A 25,881-nucleotide genomic window follows, 5' to 3' on the forward strand; every position below is an offset into this window, starting at 1 on the left:
TGGAGCACATACCGTAACCTCCCAACACATTCACAGCACAATGGCACTCAATACAAAGGGCTAGGTGCTCCCCATGAGTTTCAGCAGATATAATGCCTATCCTCATCCCTAGGCCTGCAGACACTCCAAAACATAAGCTAAAGTTTTCAGCCATTGTATTGCAAATTAATTAATTGTTAATTGTATTGATCAAACTTCTGGCTATTAATTAACTGTATTGATCAAGCTCCTGGCTTTGCCTCACACTTTTTCCATCTCCGGAATTTAGGCTGTAAGGGTAGGAGAAGCTGTGGCTTAGTGGTAGAGCATCTCCTTGGCATGCAGAAGGTTCCAGGTTCAATCCTTAGCATTTCCAGTGTAAAAGATCAGGTAGTAGGTAATATGAAACTGTGGAGAGCCACTCCCTGTCTGAGTAGACAGTACTGACTATGATCGACCAATGGTCTGATTCAGTTTAAGAAAGCTTCATGTGTTCAAGGGAGAATCACAAGGGTACCACCAAACCCAGCAGCTCTATATCTCCTCTTCCTCTCTCCTCCAGGAACAGTTCAAACAAAACACATGATGCAACTTAGTTGTAACCCAGTGTTTCCCCACTACATAAGAAGCAGCCCATGATAATAAGCCATGCATTAGCTTTTTACAGCAAAAAATAAGGGGAAAGTGGAGGAGCCACAGAACTGCTGCTTTCGCTTTCACGCATCTCCTCTCTAAGCCCCACTCAGCATCCAAATAAACTTGCATTGGTTAAGGTAGCACATCTTCAGATTTCTACCTACTCAAAACACACCACAAACACAGGTTTCAAGCTGATAGAGATTTTTACATTTCATATGTGGAAAGAAATCTAATGGTTTTCCAAAAAACGTTCAAATAAACATAATTTTTTTAATAGCCAAAATTACATTGCTGAATATTTGACTGGTGGAATTATTTCATATGCTTACAGTGTTCTGTGTATTTTGGCAAAAGAATTGCTTGGGCTGCAAGACCCTTTTAGCTTTTGCCAGGATGTACAGAGAAAAAAAAATAAAAGTATTTTCCCAGAAATGCATTGGAATGTTTTTCAGGTGGAGAAGGTAAAGAGGAGCACAGAAGGGAAATAAATGTCATAGTGGCATAGGTGTTGGTAGGAGAAAAGCTTGCATGCATTTCTGAAGCAGTAGGTGGAAAGGACAGCTGGAAGGAGGACAGTAGAGGCCCATGCTCCCTGCTTGACTACTTTACATTGGTAAAATGTGGTTTGGATCCTATTACTGTTAGGTGGATCTGCAACTGGTAGTCAGATCTTACCCAAAGTGCTTATGAATGGTTCCTCATCCTCTTGGAGAGGAGTGACAAGTGGAGTGCCTCAAGGATCTGTCCTGGGACCTTTTTTGTTCAGTAATGATTTGGATGAAGGAATAGAGGGAATACTTATTAAATTTGCAAATGATACTAAATTGGGAAGGGTAGCAGATATGGTAGAAGATAGAGACAGGATACAGGATGATCTTAACAGTCTGGAAAACTGGGCTGATACCAATAAAAATTCATTAAAATTCAACAGGGGATAACTGTAAAGTTCTGCATTTAGGTGGGAAAAAATCAAAGGCAGCATTAGCAAATGAAGGAGACGTGTCTTGGCAATAGTTTGTGTGAAAAGGATCTAGGGGTCTTAGTAGTGAACATGAGTCAGCAGTGTAATATGGTAGCTAAAAAGGCAAATGCAATTTTGGGCTAGATCAACAGAAGTTATAATGTCCAGATTACATGAAGTGATGGTATCACTTTAGTCTGTTCTGGTTAGACCTCACCTAGAGTATTGTGTCCAGTTTTGGGCACCACAATTTAGGCAGTATATAGACAAGCTGGAACATGTCCTGCTAGAAGAGGCAGTTTTGGAGTGAGGCCATACCACCTCTTTCGCCCGTCTGGGACCCAGGTGGGCAAAGGGGGCGGTGCAGCCCAGTTGCTATCAGGCCACAGACCAGTACCAGTCTGTGGACCGGTGGTTGGGGACTTCTGATATAGAGGATGGTGCAGAATTGTTTTCTGTTGTTCCAGAAGGTCAGACCAGTACCAATGAGTACCAACGAACGTTCAACTAAACATTAGGAAGAACTTCCTGGCAGTTAGAGCGGTTCCTCAGTGGAATAGGCTTTCTCAGGAGGTGGTGGGCTTTCCTTCTTTGAAGGTTTTCAAACAGAGGCTAGATGGCCATCTGATAGCAATTATCATCCTGTGGACGTAGGCAGATCATAAAAGGGAGGCCAGGAAGGGTTGAATCTAATGCTCCATCTAAGCTGTAGAGTCCTGTGATCAAAAAATCTACTTTGTACGCTACTGGTATTAAAGTTGTAAGCAGTCAATTCAGCTATTTCATAAATTAGTTTGCTCTGGGGCCATCCTTCCCGAGCTAAGACAAAAACGTGTGAACCGGAGGCTAAAAAACTGAGCTATCTCACACTAACTCAGCTTAGAGGAAACACTGGATCAGTGCTAAGATTTTTTTTTTTTTTGCCATCTTCTGCGTGTGGAGCAGAGGTAACTGGGGTTGGAGGGAGGTATTTGTAAACTTCTTCATTGTGCAGGGGATTGGACTAGCTGACCTTGGAGGTCCCTTCCAGTTCTATGATTTTATGCTGAGCATTCACTCCAGGACTCACCTGCCATTCACCGGAGTGGTAGTCAAGTAGAGAGCCAAGATAGTGCTGGGGGAAAGACAGGGTTACCAGCTCTGGGTTGGAAAATACCTGGAGATTTGGGGGATGGAGCCTGTAGAGTGTGGGGAGGGGAGGGACTTCAGTGGGGTACAATGCCATAGAATCCACCTTCCAAAGCAGTCATTTTCTCCAGGTGAACAGATCTCTATTGCCTGGAGATCAATTATAATGCAAAGAGATTTCCAGCTACCTGAATGTTGGCACCCATAGGGGAAGATGAGAATATTTGGCTGTCAACTCTATTATCCAGCAGCTATGGGAGTGGTCCCAGTCTTCATGATAGCCACCTTTAAGCAAGATAGGCCTAACACTGGTGGATTAGGCCCTCTTTTGGTTGCCACTTGCTACTTGTAATGGACAAGTATAGTTTAATTATTTGCTATCTAGCATCGCTGTGAAAACAAATACAGTTCCATGGTGGTGGAATGTGCCATCAAGTTGCAAGCAACTTATGGCAACCCCATAGGGTTTCAAAGCTAATGACAGAGATAGATTACTATGGTCATAGTAATGCTGAACTTTCTTGGTCTCACATCCAAGTACTAACCAGGGAGACCCTGCTTAACTTCCCAGACTGTTTAGAACCTTGAGGGTTAATATCAAAACCTTGAGCCTGATCTGATATTCAACCTGGAGCCAATGCAGCTGGAGAATGTGTTGAATGTGTGCTGTCCATGGGGTTTCAGTAAAAACCCATGACACTGCATTCTGGACCAGTGCAATTTCCAAGTCAATCTCAAGGGTAGCCCTCTGTAGAGTGAGTTATAGTAGTCTAGCCTGGAGGTGACCATTGTGTGGATTACTGTGGTTACATCAGGGTGAGACAGGAATGGGGCCAGTCATCTGACCTGCTGCAGTTGAAAAAATGCCAGTCTGGCAATATTTGTGATCTGGGCCTCCATCAATAATGAGGCTTCCAGAAGCACACCCAGGCTCTTGACCGTCAGCACCAGCTAAGAGCTAGGAGTTGGTACCCCAACCCTCTGTCACCCCACCCCACCCAGCCAGTTTCAGCCAGCTGTGTTTTAGCCAACCCACCAAAGACTTATTGATTATCCAAGACTTATTTTCTGTTTATGATCTCCTTTTGGACACATTAGCATGAAGTTGCTTTATGCTGTCAGACCACTGGTCTATCATGGTCTGTATTGTTTTCTCTAACTGACAGAGCTCTTCAGTGTGTCAGACAGATGCTTTTTTACATAACCTTGTTCCACTTACACTGCCTTGTTCCATGGACTCCTAGTTTGCTTCTGGGCTCAATTCAAGATGCTGGTATTGACTTTTAAAGCTCTATACAACTTGGGGACAGCATACCTCAAGGGCAGTGTTTCCTCTAAGCTGTGTTAGTCTGAGCTAGCTTACAGTTTTTTAGCTTCCAGCTCACACATTTTTGTCTTAGCTCAGGAAGGATGGGCCCAAAGCAAACTGATTTATGCAGTAGCCAAATCACTGCTTACAACTTTAATGCCAGTAGCTCACAAAGTAGAATTTTTGCTCACAGGACTCCACAGCTTAGAGGAAGTATTGCTCGAGGACCGTCTACCTGACATCTGTGGTCATTTTCAAAGGCCCTGCTTCAGGTGCCCCTGTCATCTAAAGCTAGAGAGGTAGCAATTCAAGAAGAGGCTATCTTAGTAGTGTCACTAACCCCTATGGAATTCCCCAGGGAGATTCATCTCTCTCCTTCCATCGCTGTCTTTCACCAGTGGATGAAGACTTCTTGTTCTGCTTGCCATTCCCTGACTAACCCTGCTTCACATTTATGTGGTTAATTTTTTTGTTTAGTTTTTGCTTTTAATTGTGTGTATCTTAAAGCTATTTTTAATTTTTAGATTGTTCACTCTCTTGGGGACACTAGGTTGTGATGAAAGGTGGCATTAAAATGGCTTAAATAAAACAAATAAACAAAATAACCTTCTACCCTGATCCTTTTCACTGGAGACATCAGTATTGAACTTGGGACTTTCTATATGGAAAGAAAAAGTTCTACCACTGACCTATGACTTCTCCCACCTAGAATAACAGAAAGATCATTATATTTAAAGTTATTTAGCAAACATGTGTAATGTACACATACTGGATTTTGTTTCTTCTTCAGTGTATTAAAGCATCAAAAATGAGATTAAACCATAAGAGAAATTTAATATTCTCTCTCTACTTTTTTTTTCTTGTGTGACCTGAGAAACTTGATGAAAGATTAAACATTTTCCATAGAACCAAAAATGTGCAGGCAAAGTATGCTTTTGAAATGTGTCATTCTTTTATTTGATTATTTGAATTCTACTTGAAGCAGGATATTAGGAAATCTATTTCAGCCTGTTCCAGCATGACATATGTTTATATCTGGACTCCCTAATACTCTCCATTTGCCAGCCTGAAACCTTCTGAGTAATCATAGTCTTCGGGCGGGGGGGGTGCTCTTGTGCCTGCAGACAATAAGAAGTCAAGACATTGGTCCCAGTGGCACAGAAAAGCCACCATAAAAATACCCAATGCTTGTTCCAGTCAGCACAGGGGATATCTCTTCTCTGGGGAAGACATAGAACCATATGACTTTAAGAGGTGGCAGTTATTATCCATCCCCTTCCTTGTAGACTTTAGGGATATGATTGCCTTTCATTTTTGTGAAAACCCATGCATATCTGCAAAGAGTTTAGAGAACAGCATATGCAATTAGAGCATTATGAGATCCATACCAGTAGCTCCCCCATAATACATGTGCATGTCATTTCTATAAGCCCCATACCACAGACTCCTGTGGCACTCCGTTTTTAATAATAGGGGACTTCTTTTCTAATAGCTGCTGTGTGTTGGAGTTTGATGCCTTTTTTATTAGAAATCTAGCTAATCCACATTTGGGATGTTGCCCAAAACTAAACCACTATCCTAAAAAAAAAAATCAGAAACCAAATACAAAGCCTGGATAATAAGACACACAACATGGTGTAACACATCCAGACTTTTTAAAAAAGAAAAAAGAAACAAACCCTTGAATTTCTGCCTAAACTATAATCCTTTCCTTCATCAGCACAGAGCTTGCCTGTAAGATATATATATAATTCATGGCTTTAAAATGTCAATACAAATGCGCCTTGGTTTTTGAAAGGGCGAGCAGATTGTTTCAAACCACATGAAAGCCTAGCCTTCTCTTCATGTGAGACGCTGGTCAATTATACTGTGGTGAACACCGTATCATAGAATCAGAGTCTGGAATGATTGCAAACTTCAGCTGAACAGATACTGCAGATTCTCATTAACATACATCCAGCTATTAATAGCGAAAGACATTTTATATTCCTGAGGAACACAGAGGCAGCAGCAAATATTAGAGAGAAAGAGTAGTGGGAAGACATTCTTTGGAAAGAAGCTACAAGATCACGTAAGGGTGAAGAGAAACAAAGCACTTCTAGGTGAACGGGGTCTGTTCTGGATGTGCTGTCACTGCATTCAGTACAAATGTATCTTTCTCATGCTGCTGTCATGCTCTTAAAAACAATAACAAGGTTCTGCAAGTTTGCACTGAGAGTTTTCCATTCACAAACACTAATTGCCTAGTATTTGTAGCATCACTAAGACAGCTTCTTCACAGTTCCTGTAAGAGCTTTGCAACTATTAAAACTATATCCAGCTTTTAAAAAAAAATGAGGTGCAAGATGAATGTATACATAGACAGGAAAATGTGTGATGTGGCATAAGGAAGGGCCAAGGCTTATAAAGTATGCATCTGACACACAAATTATAATGCTAGGTGGAAGACCACATAGTCTGCAGCACCCATTGTGACTTCTCTTCCTATGTGTATGTGCATGCATGTGTGTTAAGTGCCATTTTTCAACTTACGGTGGCCCTATGAGTTAATATCTTCCAAAATGTGTTATCACTAGGAGTCTTGCAAACTGAGGACTGTGGCTTTCTTGGTTGAGTCCATCCATCTCCTGTTGGGTCTTCCCCTTTTCCTGTCCCCTTGAAGTTTCCCTAGCATTATTGTCTTTTCCAGTGACTCTTGTCTTCTAATAATGTGGCCAAAATACAGTAATTTCAGTTTGGTTATTTTAACTTCTAGGAAGAGTTCCGGCTTTATTTAATCTAGAATGATGATTTGACTTTTTGACTCTCCATCAGTATATTATTTCTGTTCTCATAGACTGAGGACCAAAACCTGATATGATAAGAGACCATCATTCATTTGCCCGTGTGGCAGTGGGTATGTGTGTGCCTCAGTTTAGCAGTAAAAAGAGCACACAAGAACAAGACTCCAAATCTATCCTCCCAAACTCATTCTTTCACAATAGATTGCTTTAGCCAGTTTCAATGTTCCCTCTAAGCTGCAGAGTCTTGTGAGCAAAAATTCTACCTTGTGAGAAGAAGAAGAAGAAGATATTGGATTTCTATCCCGCCCTCCACTCCGAAGAGTCTCAGAGCGGCTCACAATCTCCTTTACCTTCCTCCCCCACAACAGACACCCTGTGAGGTGGGTGGGGCTGGAGAGGGCTCTCACAGCAGCTGCCCTTTCAAGGACAACCTCTGCCAGAGCTATGGCTGACCCAAGGCCATCTCAGCAGGTGCAAGTGGAGGAGTGGGGAATCAAACCCGGTTCTCCCAGATAAGAGTCCGCACACTTAACCACTACACCAAACTGGCTCTCCATGAGCTTTCCACGAGCTATTGGCATTAAAGTTGTTAGCTACTAGCATTAATGTTGTGAGCTACTGCATGAATTATTGTGCTCTGGGGTCATCCTTCCTGAGCTAAGACAAAAATGTATGATCTGGAGGCTAAAAATCTGTGAGCTAGCTCATGTTAACTCGGCTTAGAGGGAACACTGGCCAGTTTCTGCTGCTTCCTCTAATACCATATCTGAGCCAAGAAAAGTAAGGGGAAATAAGGTGCTGGATATTTATTTATTTTATTTTATCAGATTTATATCCCGCACTCCCCTAACGGGCTGAGAGTTAGCATATCTTTCCTATGTGTTCTGCTGTATACTCACTAAATGGTCCTACTTTCTCTCCCTCTTTGTGAACATCAAATTCATTTCATTCTGGCTCCTATCTCATAATAGACCATCTTTTTGCTACCTTCAGGCTGAAACCCAGAAAAACTGGTGTGGTGGCTCCCTCATGCCCAGAGTGGAGCTTTGGACAGTTCTCTGTCATATGGTGCCTTGAAATTTGGGGAAACCTCAAAAGTGGGTTATAGTGCAAGCTGAGGAACTCATCAGAGGATTTTTTAAAAATAGTTCAAACCACTTTAAAAATAGTTCAAAGCACTGTAGTGACCTTGCATCAAAAGCCATTTTCTAGACCCCAGAGTATCTAGCATAAATTTCACTAGCAGAGTTCAAATGAATGGCTTTCAGTGGTGCCATGCAAGTTATACTTGCTATATTGCAAACATTTATTTGTTTATGCCCTATATTTCTCCCCACTGGGGACCCAAACCAGCTTACATTGTTTGCCTCTCCTCCATTTTACCTTCACAACCCTGTGAAGTAGATTAAGCGAACAGCATGTAACTGGCCCAAGGTTCAGCCAACAGGCTCCCAAGGCAAAGTGAGGATTAAAACCTCTGACTTCTAAACTACACTTCAATGATCTTCAAGCATGTTGGCAGACTCTTTGGTTCCTGGACTAGTCATGAGTAGGCACCCTGTGACCTGTTCAGAGGTGTCAAACTCATTTGTTACGAGGGCTGGATCTAACATAAATGTCACTTTGTTGGGCTGGACCATGTATGCTATAAAATGTAACGTGAGGTACCAGAGATATCAGCTTCATGAAGGTGATCTGAGATGCTGAATGGGAATAGCAGATGAATGACAGTAGCAGGCTTGATTGGATTAGGTGTGATTTGCAGGGGGTAGTAGGCATGGAGATACCAGTGTTGGTAATGAGAAAGGAAACCTAGGTCTCAAATCCATCCAGGAGGATTCAGTCCAGGAAGATGCAAAGGATAAATTGACATAAGTCTGACATTAGAAACCACAACATTCAGTTGCTGATCTAAGAGAAGCAGTGCTCTTACAAAAGAATTTCAAAGGGAGATTAGAAAGAGAGACTGCTGAATTGAAATTGATAATGAAGCTCAAGAAGATAATGCATCCTCCAGGACTGAACTGAAAGCTAGTTTTCCTGGCTCATTATCAGTGTGCGCTATTGTCATTTGGCATCTGAAATCACTCCACTCTCCAAGATGTGAGGACTAATCCAAGTATTCTAAAGCCTAATCAGGGTCTTTTTGAAAGAAAATAAAATCCAGATAGAGAGAAATCCAATTAAAAAAATAAGGTAAAATAATTTCAGAATAATTTTCAGAATAAGGTAAAATAACTTCCTCAATGTAAATTGTACTTGTCAGAAGAATCCATCCATCCATCCACCCTCCCTCCCTCTGAAGAAGTGTACTTGCACACAACAGCTGGAAAACAATATTGTTGGTTTTAAAGCTGCCATGGGACTCCAACTTTGCTCCCCCCCTTTCCTTCCCCTTCCTTCCCAAAAGAGACCAAGCAGCTCCAGAGAAGGAAGCAGAACCTGTCTGTGTGTGTGTGTGGGGGGGCTTATCTTTGTATCTCTCTGCAGGAAGCAGCCATAGAGCTCTCTCTCTCTCTCTCTCTCTCTCTCTCTGAGAGAGAGAGGGGGGGGTGGAGGAAGGCAAGTGGCAGGAAAGAGGAAGCAAAGAGCTGCTGAGAGAGCTGGGGGGAATCAAGCTATGGTGTGGCTGCAGCAGCAGCCCTGGAAAAGGAAGCAGGAGAGGGAAGTTGCTCATCAGCCAGATCTGAGCCCTGCAGGGTCTGGAAACAGCCCATGGGCTGTATGTTTGACACCTCTGCAGGCTAGGGTTGCCAAGTCCCCAGCTTCCAGTAGAGGTTTCCTAAAAATGTCAAGAGCAGCCCTGCACAGGTGCTGTCATTTTGATGACATCACTTCCGGGTGATGTCATTGCGCCAGCAACATTGGGGGAGGTTCCCCCACATTGGGCCAGTGGGTTGGGAACCTCCCGGGCAGGGGAACTCCTGCCCGGACCTGGGGCTTGGCAGTCCTACTGCAGGCCTTTGCATATTATAGCAAAACATTCTCAGAAGAAGATATTGGATTTATATCCCGCCCTCCACTCCGAAGAGTCTCAGAGCGGCTCACAATCTCCTTTACCTTCCTCCCCCACAACAGACACCCTGTGAGGTGGGTGGGGCTGGAGAGGGCTCTCACAGGAGCTGCCCTTTCAAGGACAACCTCTGCCAGAGCTATGGCTGACCCAAGGCCATGCTAGCAGGTGCAAGTGGAGGAGTGGGGAATCAAACCCGGTTCTCCCAGATAAGAGTCCGTACACTTAACCACTACACCAAACTGGCTTATAAATTAGACTCTTGGACTGCTTACTAGAAACATGAACTTTATGGAAGGGGGGTTACATTCAGCTGGTTTGGCACATAGTAACCTCATGTACATCAAGTGTTTTATGTTGTCAGTGCTGGGACTCTTAAAGCTATTATTCCAAAAGCTACCGCAGCAGATTCCAGATTAGAGTTGGCAAACTCCAGGACTAGTGAGAACTTCAAGTGAGTCAGAAGGGCCTGCATATGAGTAGCCTAGCAGCTTCCCCCAGAGGAGACCAGGATAAGCTACCACCATGCCTCTTCAGACCATGATGTAAAACTTTCCTTTTCTTTCAGTCATTCCCATGATGATCAGTAAAGACAAAAGCAGCCAGCAGAGCTCCAGGTGCTTGTGGGAGCCTTACTGTCTAGTCAACAATGCTGCTGAGCTTGTGCACTTTTTAATTTTTTAAAGATGCTTCTGCCCCACTGGAACGTTTACCCCCCTGAAAGTCAGTGGGATTAAATCAGTTTAAATTCTAAGTACTTAGAATAAACTGATACAGATTTAGTGTGTCCTTCAGCATAACGAGTTTATCGATCTGATCTCTGTGTTTAAATTCAGAGGAGGGACTCTTGGAGGATTTTTATGTACAAAGCTAGCCAAAACTACAACTTTTAACAACTTTCCTTACTTAGTGCTACACGCACAGCAGTTTTGAACATCCATACATTTAAAAAAATACCTTCTGTGGCTATTTGGAAACCAGTACAAGCCCTTTGACTCCTTTCCTACCTGGCAGGGGAGACTCCTTGATCACAAAGGAGGTTTTCCCACGGTGAGGCTCATCCATTGCACTCTGGGTGTGCTGACCCCTGCAATTTCCCCAAATGCGGGAAACTCAACTTCATAATTTGTGGTAGTGAAATCACTACAATCTGGCACACAACATCTGCTGACCATCCCTGGTCTGAAGGACATTCTGCTTGCCTCAACCAGGGCCAGGCCTTTTTGGCCTTGGCCCCAGCCTGGTGGAATCAGCTCCCTTTAGAGATCCGGGCCCTTACTGAATTGTTACCTTTCCATAGGGCCTACAAAATGGAGCTATTCCACCAGGCCTTTGGCTGAGGCAGCGGGCGTCCTATTCCTTCGGCTGGCCCTATGCTATGGTACCATCTCTGCTGTAATATGAATTTTACTCTATCTGCTGTTTTAGACTCTCAGTTTATATAACATTTGCCCAACTGAGCCACTATTTGTTTATAACTTATTATGATCTATCAAATTGCATTGATCACATTGATTTGGCTTTTAACTGTTGTTCTATACTGTTTTTAGAATGTTGTGATCTGCCCTGAGCCCATTTTGGGAAAGAGTAGAATATAAATTGCCTAAATAAATAAATAAAATTCATTCACACCTATAGCCTGTCAACCATAGTAAGAATAACCAAAATACAGTACAATTATTAATCCACAAAGCTTCCCCACCTTTCTCCGAAAGTGTCAAGCTTGGACTTTCTTGAGTCTCTAGTAAGAAGAGGTTCGTTATCATGGCTTCTCTGCAGGCACGCATACAGAAGGCCACTCGATGAACCACAGTTACAGGTAAGAACATAAGAGAAACCATGTTGGATCAGGCCAATGCCCCATCCAGTCCAACACTCTGTGTCACATAGTGGCCAAAAAAGCAAGGAGGTTCACAAGTGGGGCTAGAAACCCTTCCACTTTGCCCCCCCAAGCACCAAGAATACAGAGCATCACTGCCTCAGACAGTTCCAATAATATGCTGTGGCTAATAGCCACTGATAGACCTCTGCTCCATATTTTTATCCAAGCCCCTCTTGAAGGTGGCTATGCTTGTAGCCACCACCACCTCCTGTGGCAGTGAATTCCACATGTTAATCACCCTTTGGGTGAAGAAGTACTTCCTTCTAACCCTACTGCTCAGCAATTTCATTGAATGCCCACGAGTTCTTGTACTGTGAGAAAGGGAGAAAAGTACTTCTTTCTCTACTTTCTCCATCCCATGCATAATCTTGTAAACCTCTGTAGTCACCCCACAGTCAACATTTCTCCAAGCTAAAGAGCCCCAAGTGTTTTAACCTTTCTTCATAGGGAAAGTGTTTCAAACCTTTAATCATTCTAGTTGGCATTTTCTGGACTTTTTCCAAAGCTATAATATCCTTTTTGAGGTGTGATGACCAGAATTGTACACAGTATTCCAAATGAGAACGCACCATCGATTTATACAGGGGCACTATGATACTGGCTGATTTGTTTTCAATTCCCTTCCTAATAATTCCCAGCAATGGTGTTGGCCATTTTTATTGCAATCACACACTGTATTGACATTTTCAGTGAGTTACCTACAACGACCCCAAGATCTCTCTCTTGGTCAGTCTCTGCCAGTTCACACCCCATCAACCTGTATTTGTAGCTGGGATTTTTGGCCCCAATCTGCATTACTTCGCACTTGTCCACATTGAACCTCATCTGCCACATTGACGCCCACTCACCCAGCCTCAACAGATCTCTTTGGAGTTCCTCACAATCCTCTCTGGTTCTTACCACCCTGAACAATTTAGTGTCATCTGCAAACTTAGCCACTTCACTGCTTCCTATCAACTCCAAATCATTTATGAACACGTTAAAGAGCATGGGACCCAGTACTGAGCCCTGCAGCACCCTACTGCTTACGTCTTCCACTGCGAAGATTGCCCATTTATACTCCCTGTTTCCTATTAATTAGCCAGTTTTTAATCCACAAGAGGACTTGTCCTTTTACTCCATGACTCTCAGTCTTACTAAGAAGTCTTTGATGAGGACTTGACAGCAGTTTCCACCACCACCAGAAATATCCCCGTATATATATCTGCCACCTGTTAAAATAAATAGCCAGCAACAAGCCTGCTGGTTGGGGTGGGGGTGGGGCAGAAATAGACCCAAGGGGAAATGCCAGAGATAGGTGGGCAGTTGCAGAAATCCATACATTCCCATCCACGCTTTCCATAACTCACTTTGGATACCATCAGGAAAGGTCTACTAAAGCAGGTCTGGTAAAACCAGCAGGGAAGCTGAGGAAAATGAAGAAGAGGCAGACTGCGCAATGTCTTGCAGACTGGTTGTTAGGCCACATCCCCTGATGCCAAGCCAACTGAAACTGCATTCCTGTGCGTTCCTACTAAAAAAAAAAAAGCCCTGTTTTTGCAGAATTCTGAAAAGGAACTGCTGCAGTTTGGTGGAGAACCCAGAGGAAAATCTACATGTGGAAGCAGCCTTAGTAAACCCCAAATAGTGTCTAGTGTCTAGAGTGTGTCTTCTGACCTACAGTGTGATAGTATCCTAAAGAAGGAGTCCTTTGTCAACGAGTCCTGAAGGTCATTTATCAGCAATCTTGCTAAACAAAACAGGCTAGGGTCTGATGAGTGCCTGGAATTGGGTTCTCTTGAAAACCCTATGTATGTCACTACGAGTTTCACAGGGCAGGATATAACTATAATGGTAAATTAAAATATCTCCGTTAGCATGTTCAGGACAGGATCATTCTGTTAGCATGTTAAGTTGAAACAAAAATTCTTTGTATTCTTTTGTTAATAACCAGAGGATAATTGGCAAGTTAAGGATGTCAGTAATTCTGTCACATTCTGTTTTTTGGTGTGTGTGTGTGTGTGTGTGTTTTTAAAGAAAATCCTGTACTTCTGCTGTAGTCTGGTAACAAAGACTTTTTTAAGGCTGTGTGCTCTTGAACAGGATGAGACTTTTATATTGAAAAATTCATCTGTCACCAAGAGTATTTTAATCAGGATATGTTATTAATGAACTGAATGTGAGATAAATAAACCTGCTTTATTAGGCAAACTTTTAAAAAAGCATATTTGGAAAATGCATGCCAAATGAGTGTGGAAGGAAAGGCTGTTTTGAGAAGTTAACACATCTCTGTGTTGTTAAGGCTTCCAGTCTGGCTATAATTGGTGTTTGTGGTGATTGCTGATATCCTGACAACATCAGCTTTTCATGCCCTTTGGCAAGATTGGGGGGTGTGTGTGTGTGGATTCTATACCTCATTAAGCTGTCTATTATCAAGACATCATAAATGTACATAGAAGAGATTATTTGCTATCCTGCTACCTTAAAGCGCTTAAATAAATTAGTTCCCACTATTTCAAGCGTTTAATGTTCCATAATAATTATGTGCAAAGCTTTAAAGTGCAATTAAAATTGCCCAGGATCTTGTTCAGCTGAGACCATTTTCTGAAATATATTCTGAGCTTCTTAAAATATATTCTACAGCAGGTTTTTAAGCTATATGACTCAGAAAATCTGTAAGAGGCCACCATCTTTCACCTCTAGGTCATCCATTTGGATTTGGTTTGTGGCATCAGCCCCCCCAAAGTTATTGATTCATAGATACTCACTACTGAAGCAGTCTTTGCATGAATGGGTAAGAGCCCATATCTCATGAGTTCATAGAAGAGCATGAGGCTGTAAATCAGAGGTGCTGTTTACTTAGTTGGTCTTACTGAAGTGAAAAAACATTGGCTATGTTCTGTATACGCTACAGAAAAAGTTGGGTACCTGCAAGGAAATACAGAAATGGGAGACAATTTTGAAATTCCACCTCAAAATCATCCCCTCCATTGAGTCTTCAGGAGCAAGGCAATCTTCCCCATCTTCCTCTGCTCTCCCCGCCCCTATTAATTAATTCTCAACTACTCCCAGTGGGATTCCTTAGGTTAATTTACAAAGGCAGGATTCTCTGCATGCCTCTGAATATACAGAAGCTCTGCCTTGATTGAGGGAAGCCTGGTGTTGCTGCTGTGTGACCATAATGGTGGGACCACCACTTTACTAAGTGAAAATATTAACTCTAGGCAGACATTATATGTTGCTTAACACTGTACACATGTGCATTCTACAAATGTGCATGCTCAGGCTCTTCCACATGACCAGGGAAGCAATGAAAAGCAGTCTTCTTGATTATGTGGAGGAACATATACACATGTGTGCATGGTTAGAGCCCATTGCTGAAATTTGGCTGAAAGCACAGATGTTGGGTTCATGGCCAGTGGGCTCAATCTCACTTGTTTGTATGTGTACAGGAAATGCAGTGTAGGACTTCTGCCCAGAGCTGTACAGAAATGCCCATTCCTGAGCAATAGAAAGGATTGTTATGAAGACAGATTGCTGGTGGAAAGTGGCATCAGGTCGCAGCCAACTTATGGTGATCCCATAGGGTTTTCAAGGCAGGAGACAAACAGAGATGGCATGCTATTGTGTACCTATGCATTAGCATCCCTAGACTTCCATAGTGGTTTCCCATCCACGTGCCAGGCTGACCTTGCCTCGCTTCCAAAATCTGATGCAATTGGACTAGCCTGGGCCATCCAGGTCAGGGCAAAGAGGATTTTTCGTTCTTTTTTGCTGTCAAGTTACAGTTTACTTACAGTGACCTCATGGCTTTTCAAGGCAAGGGATATTCAGAGGTGGTTTGCCATTGCCTGCCTCTGCATAGTGACTCGGGTATTCCTTGATGTCCTCCCATCCAAATACTAACTATGGCTGACCCTGCTTAGCTTCTGAGATCTGATAAGTTCAGGCTAGCCTGGGCCATCCAGAGATAAGGAAGGAGGGAAAGGAAGTCAGTACAGGGTAAAGTAGCTGAAGTAAGTCCAGAGATAAGGGAGAAGAACAAGGAAGCAGATATGTCCCATGAACAGTATATGGAATGCTTATCCAGATATTTAAGTATTTTGAATGTTTATATCAGTGGTATGGGGGGTGGCTAACCACCCACTAGATTGATGGTCAGTCTCAGTCTCCTAAAGTGACTTTGAGGATCATGCCTTTGAGGTACCTGGTTTTTGGCCACTGTGTGACAGAGTACTGGACTGGATGGGCCATTGGCCTGATCCAACATGTTCTCGTATTTGTATTGTAGACATTACAATAGCATTTCTAAAACACAGGAACACATTTTAAAACAAGATCACTGAAGGCACCCCACTTGGAAACAGAAAGAGTTTTTCTCTGTATGGAATGGTAGTTAGACTGCCTCCTCTGTACTTTCAACATGCTCTGTTTCCTTTGAATGTTACAGTTCATCTCAGATCTCTGCTACATCAGCTCTAATAAAAGTGAGGTAATGATAGTGCGTCAACCTGGATTTTCAGCCTTAAGCCTGAATTTCCTGGCATTTGAATCAGACCCTTGAATATTAACTCAGATGTCTCTCTCTCTCTCTCTCTCTCTCTCTCTGTTTATATATATGGGTGTGGGTGTGGGGGGTGTCCTGTGGCTCCATTATAAATAAGCAGCTCTGGCTTGTGTGGCAGGCAGGCAACAGTTAAATGAGAGCAAAGAAAGCTCCTTTCCCAAAATCAGAAAAGTCATTTAATAACCTTGGGCCCATTTGCTCATAGCCGTGCTGCAGTTGTGGCCTGCAATCCCCAGGAGCTTGGCAAGCAGAGCCAGACTTGGCAAACATTCCTACCAACTCACCAAGTCTGAGTCAACCATGGGCAGGCTCCAGCATCGTGCACAGCTTTAAACAGAGTTAGTCTCTCTTGTTAAAACTGGGAAACTTGGAAAGGGGTGTCTTCCCCTCCCCCCCCCCACCCAAGAAAGTAACCTTTAGCCATCACAGATAACAAGGGGTTTGTGAACTGTGCCATATGGTTGATGGGTAATGGTGGTTTCAAAGTAAAGATGTGTATGTGTGTTTGTGTGTCTAGTGTCCTTCACTGTCAAAGACATTATAGTTTATGGTTCTTGACTTTTGTTGGATATTAAGGAAATGGAATATGACTTTTATGTGTGCTGATTGGTTAGTTGGCATAAAACTGCAAAGCAAGCTAGCCTGTTGTTTTTATGTACTATGTCATAACTGTAGCAACATTGTTCCAAAAGGAAAAAGAGAGAAACAGGTATTCTACTATGAGGGTTGAAAAGACAACATTATGATTCATTTTTACAGGTACAGCTCTCACTAGAAAGCATCCCAAGTAGTATTTTCATTTTCAAATATTTATTACTTTCTTTCTTCCTTAAATCCTCACATTTCCGTTGGTTTAGGCTCATCTATATAGTAGCCTAATTTGAAGCAAGTGGGTTTGATTATCCAACAGAGGATTATTTTAATAAAAGATACTTTTCTAAGGCTGGGCACGGTTTCAGCAGATTTTTATTTTGCCTATAAAATTCCCAGCAGCACCTGCAACTGATAAAAATGAGTCCAAAAAACTCAGTAAAAAGTTACAAGTAATGTTTATATAGCAAAGTCAGATTCATTTCTTTTCTAGGGAAGGGGGATGTTTGGAAGAGACAGAAACAAACTCCCAGCAGCTTTCTGTAAAATTGACAGACTGGTCCAGTGATACAGGATAAATGGTTCAGCAAAGGTTTGTTTTGTTTTGTTAAATGCTGAATAGATCTGTATTGTCTAAGAATTGAACTTCTAAAGCACACTAGAGAGTTAAAAAGTAATCCACAAATACTGATGCTGGGATGAGGGTTACAGCCAAATGGTAGGTGAAAGTAGCCATAAGGAAAGCAGGGTCTAAGTCAGTAAATAATAAATGTTGACAGTAGCCTTATTAGAGTGGAAACAAAGTGTGTTTGAGTGTAGGGAGTATTCTTGAATAAATCTGCATAATTCAGATTTGCTTAATTATTCAAACATGTATTTTCTTCACCACCCTGCCAGCATTCTCTGTCATAAATGTTATTATATTGTGTATTTGCAGTGGAGGTTTTTGACCAGTGGTAAATTGAATGTGGTAAATTGACCTGTGGATAATATTGAATGTGGTAAATTGATACTTAATGTTGATAGCCTTAAACATTTATCAAAACCCAGAGAGATTTAGGTTTCTTTTTATAATGTATTCCTCCAGATTGAATTCCCAAAGCAAAATTTGAAACCTTTAGAATTTGATTTAGAATTTTGAAATTTGTGATAAAATTTCATTTTGGCTGTAGTAATTACTGAGCTAAGATATTTGGGGATTGCTGTGAATTGTGTACTGAAGATGTCTGCATAAAGCAACAGGGAAATGAGGGGGCTGGATTTAGAATTAGGAGTCTCTGTTATTGTGTTTAGGAGCTTTGTGGTGCAGAGTGGTAAGCCACAGTACTTCAGTCCAAGCTCTAAGAACAACCTGAGTTTGATCCTGGTGGAAGCTGGATTCAGGTAGCCGGCTCAAGGTTGACTCAGCCTTCCATCCTTCCAAGGTTGATAAATTGAGTACCCAGGTTGCTGGGGGTAAAGTGTAGATGACTGGGGAAGGCAATTGCAAACCACCCTGTAAAAAGTCTGCCAAGAAAATGTCATGATGTCACCCCATGGGTCAGTAATGACTTGGTGCTTGCGCAGGAGACGCCATTTACCTTTTTACCTTTTTATTATTTTATATGTTGTGGGAGGGATCTCTGGCATTGACAACATGTCCCTTGGGATAAGATGAGTCCCAGATTAAGCCTCGTACCTTAGCAATCAAACATGCAAGAATGACTTGTGCTTCCTCATGTGTATCAGTGAGTATACTAGGGTGGAAGGAGAAGCACATATTCCCTGCAGAGAAATGCAGTGTCTCTTGATGTGATGACAGAATATCTACCTCCCTATATTGGTGTGGGGTTACATACCTCTCCCCAAATCTGGAAAAGACTTGGAAATGTGGGGTTGGATCCAGCTCAAAATTTGTGCTTGCACGAGCACTTTTGATCAAGTTGAAACACAAGATAAAGCACAAGCGGTTTCTACTACATTAACCATTACATCCCCACTTGCATTTCTGTTTGTGCAAGATCATGCTAGGTGTTGTGCAGAGGACTGCTGTAAGCCCATTCAAGTGTCAGTTTATCTACTTAAAACATTATTTTGCCACCTTTCTCTCTGCAGAACTCAAGGCAGCTTACAATATAAATAAAATACTCTAAAACATACAATAAAACACAAAACAACATTTATAAAACCAATAGAAACAAAAAAATAAAAATAGATTTTTAACAATTTAAAAACTCCAATTAGGACTGACAATAATAAAAGCAAAATAAATCAAATGCAGTCTTAAATAAAACTGTCTTCACCTGCCTCCTGAAGAGGAACAATGAGGGGCCAGGTGCACCTCATTGAGGAGGTTGTCCCATAATTGGGGGGCTGCCACAGAAAAGGTTGTCTCTAGTGTACCCACCATGCAGACATTTTTAATTGGAGGGACATTCATGAGCCCCTCTCCTTGTGGTCTTAATTCCTGAGCAGGAATGTATGGGAGAAGACCAACCTTCAGATACCCTGGTCCCAAATAGGGTTGCCAAGCTCCTGCTTGGGGTGAGTTTTCCCCCAGTTTGGGGACCCCCCCAACCCACCGGCACAGAGCAGGCTGCTGAGGAGATCCTTGCCCCCAAAGAGCTCCGTTATTGTGTGATGTGCCCAGCACAATGATGTCACCCAGAAATGACATCATTGTGTTAGCACATTGTGTGGGGGATGGTCTAGCATTTGGGTAAAAACTCTATGGGATCATAGAGTTTTTACCTGAATCCTAGAGTGTCCCCGCTGCAATGTGCCCAGCGCCATGGTGTCACTTCCAGGTGACATCATTGTGCCACATGTTCTTTGCGCATGTGAAAAAATCCCATCGCCGAAGCCAGGGTAGGATTTAGCAACCCTAGTACCAAGCAATGTAGGGATTTAAAGGCCATCATTGAATTTTAGTCCTGAATTGCCAGTCATTCACACTTTGTTTCCTGCCACTGCTTAGAAACATCTAAAGTGGCTCATAACAAGACCATTCAAACTCTCAGCAGACAAACTATCAACTGCAAACAGGAGAATAAATTGCAAACTATCAGTACCCCAGATTTCTCTCACCTATTTTATTACAATTTCCTCCACCTTTTCCCCAAACAATTATCTCGTTTCATTAAAAGTGAAAGAACATTCTTAAAACTAAGTTTTGAACATACATGATACCAGGGTTTGTTTTCTGGGAAAAGAGGTGCCAGAAAATTCTCACGAGGGAAATGAAGGAGAAACACAAGGATGCCCCTCACAAACTTTTAAACACCTTTTGGGAACTCTGTTCCACTACATTCCCCCAGAAAAAGCCCTATGTGAAGCTGTGTTATGCCAGGTCAAACCATTGGTCTATCAGGGCCTGTACTGTCTACTCTGCTTTCCTGGGTCTCAGGCAGATCACCTACACCAAATGGGGCTGCAAATGACTGCCGCCCAATAAAATAACAATATGTGGATACAGCTTCAGTCTAGGAAGCTCCAGGCAATGTTTTTAATAGTGTGTTTTATTCTGCTGGGTTTGAAAACCTGCAAAAACGCACACTTGAAAAATGCTTATCGTGGTATATTGATTCTTTATGTCTGTGTATATCATTCTTTTGATGTATATGCTACTTTACAAATAACCAGACAACAGGGATCGGATCATACTCTGAAATTTAACATAATGGAGACCATAAAGGCAGTGGAGAGTAGGGGAAGAGGGGACACGGGGAAAGTTTTGTACACAACATTCTGTGTGACTGTACCTATTGTAGGCCAAAATGCCCTCAAAACGAGGTTGGGGAATCGTCGTGTGGGCACCTGGCTCACTCAGGATCTTTTACGTGTGTATACAGGATTCCACGACCAGAAAAGTAATGCTTAAAATATTAGGGACTCTAATTAAGTAAAACAATTATAATTTATTAAGAAAAATATAGGCTTCCATACAAGATAAAATACTCATAAAAACACACATTCAGTCCTAGGAAACATAGGATAGGGGAACACATAGGTAGACAAACAGGGTGATATTTACCTATCGTAGTCTTTGAGGAAGGCTCCAATGGCGACAAGCGAGAAAGTGGGAGAAGGGACCCGAAACTGATCAGGAATCGGGGTTGGATCTATGCAGCGGAAGTTGGGATACTGATAGAAGCACACCTGTGGGTAGCTAGTCCACAGATTATAAGGACTTTCTTGAGCCCTTAGGGGATGGGAGGTACGAGGGAGGAGGAAGGTGGCCAGCTGGTGCATGACCTCACAAAAAGGGGAGGTTTCGCAGTGACCATAAGGGCTAGACTACTGCGACAACCAATAGAAAGTTCATTGGTGGCACCTAATTGGGTGCTTGCTCTTGACCAATGGACTGGCTTGGATCCTGGATACCTGAGTGAACTTTCAGGTTGAAATGGACCAAGGGGAGGCTCCAAAATGATAGTTGGGGAGAAGAATAGAGAGATTACTTGGGTGGGGAGATGCTTAGGACTATTAGACTTATCTAAAAGGGTGACAATAGAGAGTCCAATCATGGCCTAGGTAACACCCAGTTTGTACAAAGGAACCTGACTCTGGCTGAAGATGGTCTTCCTCTTCTTCTGTCTTCTCCTTGGCACTAGTCTTTGTCTTGAGTTCCGTCAAAGAAAGTGGCGGTTGGACGATTAACCACTCCTGGGGTGGGTAGGTTGCTTGCAGGCATAGGTGACATCTGGTGTGTATGTGAGCCGTTCGCTTCGCTGGAATGGAGTCAAGCCTGGTAGGAAGATGGCTGTGTGTGGTGTTAGCCCTCCACGGTGGATTCCATGGTCAGAACTTCAAAACCATTTGCCTGGATAGCTCCTGGCAGCACAGTTTCCTCCGCTTCATGGCTGGGATGGATGTCATACAGAACGACGGGAAACCATCCGTTCTCCTAGTGGGCACTCTTGTACCGGTTTAGAGTGCCTTTGTAGCGTTGTGGCTGCTTGTACTGCATAAGTCCCTGTTGCCCCTTGATAGGTTTACTCACACTCTCTGGCCAGACGTGTGCGAGTCACTTTTCCAGGTGCTCTGGCAACCAAGCTGGTGATCACGATATTCTGTAAGGGGGTTTTTCCTCACACTATAATGTAGTCTTGTGTTGAGGAATATGCTGGAATTTGCCCACAACAAAGGATCTTCGTATAGATCTACAAGAGGTTTGTTATTTTAGAGCAGTGATGTGAATTCTGTAGATTGTTCCATTGAGTTCAGAGGTGTTGCTGTATTTAACCACTGAACAACTGTCCAGCGCTATGAATGCTTATTTTTAGTGCCTGCTTGGCAGCTGTCTCCAGATGATGGTCCACATTCCACACTCTTCTCCTCTTTGAGGCATGGAAATATTTGTGTCATGTTGATCTAAAGCTGTGTGTAAACTTTCTTCTATTCCAGCTTTGGTTTGCATTCATGAATGGATTTTCGGGGCAGATTTTATTTGAGCGATGGTGCATCGGCCTATACAATGTGGTAAGTGTCTGTGTCTGAGTTTGATGGCATGCAGAACCCATGCAGTATTCCATTGCTGTTTATGTCTATGTGATTAATCTCATTTGGTCATCTGTATAAGCATTCTGAGGTACAATACACTTGCTTTCCTTTGGGTTTAGAAAAAGGCAAGGTCTTCTACTTGCTATTGCTAATCTGTAACAGAGCCTTGAAAATATTAGCAAAAGATCCACCAAGCTCAAGACAGCCCACCCACTTGCCAGATGCTTTGCCAATCTCTCTGCTTTTGCAGGCCAGACAGACAACAGAAGCAAAATGGTTTTTGAGCCTCTGTTGGGTTTCTATACATTTATGGAAGGCTGTATTTGTTTTGCTGGTTCACAAGTTGTGCAAGCCTGTGTTCTCATGTTTCTCTCAATTTCATGAATGAATGAGATTTTCACAACATTAGTCAATGCGGGCTTTTTACTGCATTCCATTATGGTTGACATTTAAAAGAAAAGTCCTCTATCTAGAGGGACCCCTTATTTTCATGCAAGGGATTATGGTCTTCCTATTTTAAAAAAGCAATTCTTGATTTAGCTTAAGAGAGTCTTACCAGATTGCATATCGGAGAACCAGACACACAGACAATAGAATATCACATTACAACTTGGAGACCTGCATTCATATCACATCTCAGCCATAAAAGTGATTTGGTGACAGTGGACCAGATACATCCTGTCAGCCTAACCTACCTGAGGACCAAACTGCACAACATTTTTTTTAATGAATTGGGTCCAAGTTCTGGACCAACTCACTTTCCTCATGGTCAGACAACAAATACTTAAAATGGGGCAAATAACTCTCCCTAGGGTCCATTTTGGCTTGGTTAAACAGCACATGGGGAAGCAGGAACCCCTCCTCCCTCCTTGCTGCAGTCCCAAATCAAGCCCTCACAGACATTTAAAATGGCATTCCCCACAGCTGCTGTGTGGCTGTGGGGGAAATGAGTTGGGAAACGTGGACCCAGCTAGTTTTTTTTTTAAAAATGTGTAGTTTGGCCCTCAGAGGGATGTTGTAAGGGTAGATTGGAGCAGGAGAGAAGTACTATATGCTGCCCTGAGCCTTTGACTTCAATGGTATACTGAAAGATCATGCAGCTGCTCCTGACTGGGGTATGCATTCTGATATTTCTGCACTGAAACAACTCTCAAAATTGCTTTGTTTTAGGTTGGGAATACTCTAAAACACTCATGAAATTTTGGGAGTATTTTGGCTTTGGAGGGGCAGCAGATGGCAGAATGGTGTGGGAGGAGGAAGAGAAAAAGAGATCACTCCAGCTGTCTAGCTAGCCTGCTGGCCCATGGTCACCATGGCCTTTTAATACCCTTTAAAGTTCCTGGGCTGTAGACATAGCCTGTGGAGGCCAGAACTAATGTCTATCCAAATTAGTTTGTGATATACCTGGCTGAGTCTAGACAGCAGGTCTGCTGCCTATTAGGTGTCAAGAACCAGAGGTCAGGTCTACCCCTACTGTTTTCAAAGGGTGGTAGACCAGGTCTACAGCCCAGGAGCCAAGTTTAAAGGCTGATTAAAGGACTGTGGCAGAATTGGCATCATGACCCAACTTAGATATGCTGTCTCTTTCTCCTCTGTCCTGAACCACTCCTGCTGCCTCATTTTGTACAGTCACAGTTAGGCTTCCCAACCCTCCCGCCCTGGCGGGGGACCCCAGAATTCCCAGCCTCTTCCCCCGCTCCCCAAAAAAACGGAAGCGGGGGGGAGGGGGGCTCTTCGCTCACCATAGCTGCTCCTCCGAGATGGGCTCAGGCTGGGCCCATCTCGGAGGAGCAGCTGGGATGGGGCGGGGAGGGGGTGGCAGCAGCGCAGCGGCATCGCCCACTCCGCTCCACCTCTGGGCGGACCCCAGGGGCCGGTGGAAGTGGCCAGGAAGAGCAGCTTCCGAGCGGGCTGCATCCGGTCTTGGCCCAGCCCCGCTGGGGGGGAGGTGCTCCGCTGGAGAGGCTGCCAGAGAAGCGCTGGAGTGTGCCGCACCGAACCCAGCAGCCGGGTGTCATGGGGGAGTGTTGTGGAGGAAGAGGTGGCGGTGGCACAGCAGGGGCCCTGTGGCAGCGGGCAGCCAGCCAGCGGGACTGCGGAGAAAGCAGGAGCTGCAGCAAGCGCTAGCCCGGGTCTCTCGCCTCCCCGTGCCGTCGCTGCTGCCCGAGCCCATGAGCCTCAATGAGCACTCCATGCTGCTCTCCGGCTTCGCCATGGCTGCTCCTCCGAGCAGGCTCAGGCTGGGCCCATCTTGGAGGAGCGGCTGCGGTGGTGCAGGGAAGAGGCGGTGGCAGCACGGCGGCATTGCCCGCTCCGCCTCTGGGGTGGAATTGGAGAAGGGGAGGGTGGAGGGAAGGAGTTCAATTGTGCTTGTCACACCCTTGCTCCTAGCTCCACCCCAGTGTCTCCTGGCTCCACCCCCAAAGTCTCCTGGCTCCACCCCCAAAGTCCCCAGATATTTCTGGAAGTGGACTTGGCAACCCTAGTCACAGTTTTATTTGCCAATATGCCTAAACCTGAGAAATGTTCCTTAAACTAGTTTCCAGAATGGTATCAATATTCCTGAAATGTTAAGATAACAAAAATAATGCCTTTTCCAAAATGAAATTAAAATGAACATTGCTGAAGTTTTTTCCCCAACTTCAGACTGGCACTCTAACTGATCCTTCTTTTCTGCTTACTTAGCAATTCGACTAGTGGTTCCTCCCAGGAGGTTACAGAGAAGGAAGAATGGATGGTCCATGAATAAATGGACCTGAGGCAGAGCAAGTCTCCCACTACATAGCAAATGTAAAAGGAAAAGTTCATTTTTTCAGATTGCAGCCTGGCTATGCCAGAAGTGTTGCTGCCCCCTGTTTATCTACCTTTTATATTTTTCTACTTCAAACACTTTTTTCTTTATCACTTTCATAACACTTCTTACATTTCAAAGCACTTCACTTTCTTTGTTGTGTTTGACCCCACAATTACCCCTGCAAGTTACATCACTGTTTGCATTTTAAGCATGTGAAGCCTCTGGGTAAGGCCAGCTTTCTAAACACAGAGACATATGGGTTTCTAATTTCCTGATCTATAGGCATCATGGACAATGAATTTTGGTAATCATGAGACTGGGGGACGGTATTGTTTGTTCTTGTAAATTTCAACCTGGACTCTGCTTACTATGAGCTTGCGTTCATGTGCTCCAGGATACATAAAAAGGAAGTTGTGGTGTACTTCTGGTACCAGTAAAAAGGAAGTTGTAGTGTACTTCTTAAGGTCAGTAAGACAACAGGGGTTGCCCCCCTTCTGCTACCTTATTAAGGAAAAAGCTCCAAATCAACCTTTCAGTTTGGGATAAGTTAGACGAATATCTCAACAATCTAGTTTTTAGATGTATTTCTGAAATTCTCCTCATTCAAAGTCCTTCTAAGATTTTGGAGATCTAAATTACCTAACTTTGTTCTAAAGGATTTTCCATTGCTGTTAAAATTTCAAAATTGTGTGTATCGTGTACATATAATTTTTAGTTCATATTTTTCTCACACTCTCCACCATTGGTCTTGTGCACCCACCCACAACAACACTTG

General features: G+C 43.2%; 1 protein-coding gene and 1 pseudogene across 3 annotated transcripts in view; both read left to right on the forward strand.

Moving 5' to 3' along the window:
* ATP8A2 (ATPase phospholipid transporting 8A2) overlaps positions 1-25,881 on the forward strand; it is a 499,041-nt gene that overhangs the window by 326,441 nt on the left and 146,719 nt on the right. For all 3 annotated transcript variants that reach the window (XM_060234774.1, XM_060234775.1, XM_060234776.1), the window contains one exon: positions 22,217-22,291. In XM_060234774.1, coding sequence (XP_060090757.1) covers positions 22,217-22,291 — 75 coding nt within the window. The remainder of the gene's footprint in view (positions 1-22,216; positions 22,292-25,881) is intronic.
* Positions 10,812-10,955, forward strand: LOC132569182 (U1 spliceosomal RNA; annotated as a pseudogene).

This window comes from Heteronotia binoei, chromosome 3, assembly GCF_032191835.1.
Source record: "Heteronotia binoei isolate CCM8104 ecotype False Entrance Well chromosome 3, APGP_CSIRO_Hbin_v1, whole genome shotgun sequence".
Taxonomy (NCBI): Eukaryota; Metazoa; Chordata; class Lepidosauria; order Squamata; family Gekkonidae; genus Heteronotia; species Heteronotia binoei.